A 6,842-nucleotide genomic window follows, 5' to 3' on the forward strand; every position below is an offset into this window, starting at 1 on the left:
GTCTGGCCACCCCTTAAAATTCTCTTAGCTTTCAAAATAAAGCAGTTTGCTTCTTTGTGCCCAGCCCAAAAATTATCCTGCATGAGAAAGGAGTCACACAGTCATTTCTGTTAACAGCTAGTGGCATTTTGAGATCCATTCTTCCTTTCCCAACCTAATCAGGGGAGAGACTAAGCATATGAGATGCACATGAACATCTAGTACTGAATGTTCATATGTCTTGAAACACTAAAGGCTTTCAAAGTGTTACGAAAAGAGCTTTTTTTTTTGGTCTTGATTAATGAGCAGATTTCAGAAACTTTTTGTTATATTTTTGGAAATAAATTATTATGTTCATATGTCTTGAAACACTAAAGGCTTTCAAAGTGTTACGAAAAGAGCTTTTTTTTGGTCTTGATGAATGAGCAGTTTTCAGAAGCTTTTTGTTATATTTTCGGAAATAAATTATTATAATAATAAATTACCAAAAACATCCATTGGGAAGAAGAGAGAAAGAATCCTGAGAGACCTTAAGCAATGTGGTAGAAGAACCAAGAGAAAATTTCACTACTCAAAAAAGACTCTATATCTTCTCCTGAAAGATAAAGGTATTAGCTTCCCAAAATAAACCATGTTTTTTACAAGCAAGGTGAACTGGGCTATAATACTTCAGAATTCACACTTCAGGAATGCCAAACATATAAAAATTAACACATTGTTTTACCATCAGTCTGATTTTTGGATTTTGCCTTGGTTTCATTAAAAAAAATTTATTTTGCCAATTTTTATTTGCAGTTGCATAGGAGCATCAATTATTTCATTCTGTGGACAGCACAGCTAGCTGGTTTTAAGTATACTGACTCTAAAGTATATCTAACTTTTAAAAACCCACCAAAAGAAAGATAATCAACTGTATTGCAGCATTCAGAGTGAAGCCATCACTGTATTTAACACCCATGGCAAACTGTGCCAAGTTTTCTTATTTCCACAAAGTTTCAAAATCTTGAAGTTGTTCTAAAAACTGATATAAATATTGCACAACAAATCTGTTTCATATGTTTAAATAAATGAATATATTTTTATGCTTGCTGAACATACAAGAGAAGCAAAAACACTGAAATCAAGTTCTGTGGTGACATTCAAAATCATACTAGATGTCAATTGCTTCAGTTACCCTGGACACTGTCATTATTTAGAGAGATAAAAGGAAAAAGGCAAAAAAATTCAAAAACTTCAGGAAGTATTTATGTCTATGTATATCAGGAATAAGTCATATCTCACACCAAAAGTAGCCACTCACAAAAAGAAAAGCCAAGTGAGAGGTCAGATTTTCCTTTTGGCTCACCAAGTTACACTGATGCTGTAATTATTTTGATAAATCTAGATTTCTCTTTTCCTCTCACTTCTGTAAACCAAAACAATAGTCTTCATTTACATTGAAGTAACAGCTTTTACTGATGTGGTTGTACCTATTACTAAGAGAAAACATTCAGAAAACAAGCAGCAGGTTATAGAATCAAAAGAGGGAATGAGCAAATATGATCTAAAAAATTGTAATGAGTATGACTGCCCTGGCCAAAGAAACATTTTGTTTTAATGCAAAGTACAACTAATTTTTAGAATTTAAGGGTTTATAAGAAAATTAAATGTTACACAGAGGATGATAATGGTAACACTGGTATACAAAACAGGAATATAGTTGGAGCATGAAAAGCAAACACTAAGTGACAGAATGCAGTTTCAAAATCCAGCGAGATAACAGAGAATTCATAATTCATTTGCAATATATTAATACAAAATCATCTGCAATGCACCTGTCAAATATATACTTTTCGATTCTGTGTTGAAATAGATAATTAAATCCTTGTTGCAGTAAAATAGAAACTTCACTGCTTGCAGAACTAACAGAAGTCAAGCCTTTTGCATTTGCCTGCCCAGAGCAATAGCATTTTTGTCAGAAGCACCAGTAATGATCTTGAGTTACACACAAAAGCGGGCTCTGTTAGGGCAACGGACAAAGGCAAATGACTGCAAAGAAAGAGGACTCAACTTCAATTTAACTGTCCTGTAAGGTACATACTAATTAGCTGCAAAGCTATGAAATCCTAGCTAGCATGTTAAGTCTGCTACATGACAGTATAATTTGACTTCTTAAAGGATTATGCAAATTACAACTCATCATTCCATTACATGACTGAAAAAAAGTGACAGCTAATTTATACATAACACACCTTTCAAATCCCTAAGATGTGAAGCACCTGTGCAATACATTTTCCCTAGATTTTCTAGCATGTACACTCTTGTTTATTGCACTGTACAGTAGCATACCTAAGAGATTTAGAAAAGTCTTAGGGTTTTTTATTTGCTTTTTAGCTTTTAGAGCACAATCCCAAAGAATTAAACAACATACTTCTGTCCCTGCTGTAGAGGTTTTGCACACAAGTGTACGGTTTCAACACACGTGTAATTTCGGAATAGCAGGAGAGCACGAGCACTAAATGCACGAGCTAGAGGCAAGACTCACACAGATTTCAACATACTTCTGGTAGGTAGATTCACAGTAGATTCCGTCATATCGGTAGATTTTCCTACATTCTGATTGGTTGGGCAGAGGATGCTGGACAGTTATTCTGTAGAGGCATCAAAAACAGATAGACATGACTAGAGGATCTCTACAGGTAACTGTAATGCAGGACAAATCAGTATGTTGAAATTGATTTTTTAAATTTTATTTTTAAATTAAATGCCTTTCTGATATCTTTAAATCAACTGCCTTGTGCACATAACACCCACAGTTTCCACTTTTCAAAATTTGCACTGAGAGTAAACTAAACTTCAATTCTCCACAAGAATGGTGCTTTTTCCCCATCAAATAAAAGTGGAAGAGGTATGGAATTTTATAAATCAAGTTGATATTCCATATAGTTTGTATATATACAGTAGTGCTTTTGCAATTGATTATTTGTTATTTACTGTTGCAATCCTTCTTCAGGCAGAACATTCATTTATGTCAGCTGGGAGTTTGTCCAGACAAAGACCAAATAACCCTCCAATTTAAAATGTCAACAGCAATTCTCACATTTGCACAGAATGAGGATGTTGTGGTATTATGAGGACTGTGATTGAAGGTGCTCAGCACCATCTGAATAATGCCATATGTTCTCGGATCGACTGAAAGAAAATGAAAGTGATTGGCAGCAATCAGGAGGTGCGCAGCATCTTGTAAAATCAGGCCCTAAAAGATTTGTCAATCATTCTCTTATTCATCCCTCCCCAGCTCCCTGTTAGCAGAAAATATAATTTGGCTATAAAAATTCAATGTTGTTTTTAAAATATACTTGGGAATTGCACACAAAACAGTACCCACCAATTTTCTTTTTTTTTCCTCCCTAGTCTCTGGAATAAAAACACATTTTAGATGCTTTTGTATCTTCTACAAATTAATACCTTTTCCCCTTGTAATTTAATGGTATTTCACCGGAGTAAGGATAAATTATTTGAGAAATTTTACAGGTTTTTCAAACGAAGAATTTTAGGCTGTGATTTTTAAAAAATATTCTAGTGAGTACGAAATTATTTTATGTTATCATTTTTATAGTATTAACATCTACATAGCTCTGAGCTAATCTTGGCTTTTAAAATTGTTTCAACAGTAATTTGAGACTGCAGGTTTGAGTTAAAAACTAGTGTCATTCTCCAGCTACAGGCTCTGTGAGCAAATGCAAAGTTATCTATTGTGGAAACTGAGGACTTTCCTCAATAAGACTGCACCTACAGTGTGTCAAGTGCAAACAAATTCATGTCTGCATAGCCCTGGTTCCTTGCTTATTTAAGGTAGAAACCTGGTCTGAGCTGGCCTCAGCACTGTTTTCACCCCACAGGCAGAAGTAAGGAGACAACTCTGTGATAAAGGCAGGACCAAACACCTCTGAATCCTGGCATATTCCTGCATTCACTAATTAAGACACCACCAGAGAGACTTATTTATTGTGATACCTGTGGCCTGTTAGACATTTAAGTAACATACACCGTGCAAGTTAATTTAAGTATTTGGGATTTGAAATACAAGTGCTATTTGCAGGGAACCACATCAGCTTGTACAAGAGATCTAGAAGAGTTTCTTCTATGTTGTGTGTGCCTGAGAGACACCCTTCACTTTGGGTCATACTGAAATGACTGCATCAAAGATAATTCAAGCTTCAAAATCTTCAGTGCACCATCACACCAACAGACAAAATCCCCAAATTTAACTCCCTGTGTGTTGTTTTTTTTTTCTTTTGGGGTTTTTTGGGGTTTTTTTGCTTTGTGGGTACAAGACTAGAAGAGATGCCTGTTTTTTCATGGCTTCAGTAAAGACACAGAACAAGTCTCTCAATGCTTCTCAGCCAGCAGAGTCTCAAACATACATCTTTCACTGCTCCAAATATTACCTGAAACTCCTAAAATGAGGGACTTTAACTCCTCCTGCTAAAATAACAGCCCTATTAAAGAAAAAAAATCAGGATTCATTGGATGAAACAAAGTGAGACAGTGAGAGCACGTTGCATTATGAGTCATTCAAAAATGCATAAGCAATCCTTGCAAAAACTATCAGAATCCTTCCCAGATGAGTGCTCTTATCACAGGCCTTCAGAATTATGCTCTTTCTTCCAACCACTTCTTTGGCCAAATGAGTCTGGAATAGTAATACTATGGTTATTACTATTACTTGAGTAGTTATACGAGTGCAACAGAATACAGCTCACTCCAGAAAACCTTTATTCTGAAGTGGTTATAGTATTCTTCTGGGAAGTGGAAGATGTGGATTTGAACACCCTTGTGATTAAATAGGTCCTAAATAAGCATTCACTGCACCAAGCTCGTGTAGAAGACTTGTCAGCCAGTTTTTGTTTGGTTGGTTTGTTTTTTGCACTTTTTTCAGATGACAGAGAAACTGAAACACAGAAGGTTCCATTTGAACATCAGAGAAGATTTTTTTACCGTAAGGGTGATGGAGAACTTGATCAAAGAGGTTGTGGAGCCTCCACCAGTGAGAGAGTCAACACCCACCTGGACATGATCCTAGGCAACAGGACCAGATTACTGTTTGTGCAGCCTAGAGGGGTTGGGCAAGAGATCCTTTCCATCTTCAGCCATTCTGTTATTCAAGGCCAGATCAGCAATTTGGACTGTGAACCACAACCCTGCTTTACATCCAGTCTGAATCAGATTGGAACTTTTTTGGAGAACGGGAAGCATTAAGGTGGTGGGAGGAGTGATGGAGCTACTGTGGTAGTAGTCCAAACCTTCTTTTGCTCTGCCTAGAGCTAGATTCCACTTCAGAAGCCAAGATCCTAGGAACTTTTGGGAACTGGACCCAGCCAGCTACCCAATGCTCTTTAAAAATTTTCTTCAATGAGTTGTTTAACTCTCGCCTATTCTCTCCCTGCTGAAACAGTAATAATAATAGGACACAAAAACAATCATATCCTCAAACACCAAGCTAAATAAGACATCAACATAAATCTCTTAAAACCCCACTGACTTCATCAAGATTGCATAGCACCTAAGTTAGCACAGAATGGGGCTTATTGTGCTTAATCTGAAAAATCAAACAGTCCTGAGACACTTTGGAATTTCAAAGTGCACATCAGATTTCTGACTGCAACCTACACCAATGCTTTGGGGAGAAAAAAAAATTATTTTCTTGTATAATGTTTGTCTCTTATTATTAAGGTTTATTTTAGGATAGTAAGCCTATTTCCATAAATGGACCTTTTTGCTGAATAAAAACTATTGTTTTATTTTATGTATTTAAAATTAGTCAAACACCATCACATGCATATGCCCTCTGCCCCAAGTATCTTAGCTGTCATTTAATAGATTTATATTTAAAATTAATGATCATCTGGTAACTATGAGGCTATGGGTCAGAAATTAAAACTTCATTACGGAACAGCTTATTCAGCATTTGTTACTAAAACAAACTAATAAAAAAATAGCCACGGAAAACCACAAAATCGAGTTGCAAGAATTACTTTCTAGGATCCAAAAGAAAGTTTACCAAGACAATTAGTCTTGGTCATGGGGTATTTTTTCCTCTCTAAAAAGAAAAAATTTAGGCAATCTTCACCAAATTAATGTTGTTAACTTTTTTACCACATTGTGTCAGCAGATAGAGTATATCTCAGGTTCCACTTACAAAATTGATTTGGCTGAAGAAAAACCTGTATATTGGCTATTTACTCTAGGTTCTGTATATTCTTGTTCTATTTTATGCTTTGAAATTGATTTTTTGTATGCTTCTCAGTGTTAAAAATTAGAGCACTGAAGAGTATTTGAGTCTGATCAACTTGCAGTGGTTAGCTCGCCCCAGATTTAGTTGAATTTTGACTCATTTGAGACACAAACACCTATTCTCATGTAATCTTTTAGAGCAAAAGTTACCATTTCATAATAATAAAGGCAAAAAAGTTTTAGTACTACCTCTGTACTGCAGGTTATCTTCCAAAGAAGCCAGAAACATACCAGACAAAATGCCCACAAACACTGCGTGAAATGTGATATTTCACTGAATATTTGTATTCACTATTCCTTAGGGGGTGTGCTGTAAGATGATGATGCTGGGTGCACTCTCACACCTGACCTTGGTTTTTAGACACTGCACACTTTCCTTGAAAAGTTTAAAAGTATCACCTAAGATGCAAAAGGATTACAAACTGCTGTGTCTGCACATTAGACAGCTCATCTTCGTTTCTTTATGTGTCACTAAACTCTAGATGGATTCATCATAAAACTTGAGGTGGAACTTAAGTGCATTTACATACATGTGAAATGTGTAAGCTATGACTAATTTTAACTCACAGGGCAGAATTTAAATAATT

General features: G+C 35.7%; 1 protein-coding gene across 8 annotated transcripts in view; it reads right to left on the reverse strand.

Moving 5' to 3' along the window:
• The window catches only part of NPAS3 (neuronal PAS domain protein 3), a 594,914-nt gene that overhangs the window by 507,879 nt on the left and 80,193 nt on the right, over positions 1-6,842 (reverse strand). For 3 of the 8 annotated variants that reach the window (XM_039705451.1, XM_039705454.1, XM_039705455.1), the window contains one exon: positions 2,520-2,609. The exons of 4 other annotated variants lie outside the window; for them this stretch is intronic. In XM_039705451.1, coding sequence (XP_039561385.1) covers positions 2,520-2,609 — 90 coding nt within the window. Of the gene's footprint in view, positions 1-2,519; positions 2,610-4,409; positions 4,461-6,842 lie in introns of all 8 variants that reach the window. One more of the 8 variants, XM_039705450.1, reaches the window with a different exon arrangement.

Source organism: Passer montanus, unplaced genomic scaffold (genome assembly GCF_014805655.1).
Source record: "Passer montanus isolate IOZ18808 unplaced genomic scaffold, ASM1480565v1 scaffold18, whole genome shotgun sequence".
Taxonomy (NCBI): domain Eukaryota; kingdom Metazoa; phylum Chordata; class Aves; order Passeriformes; family Passeridae; genus Passer; species Passer montanus.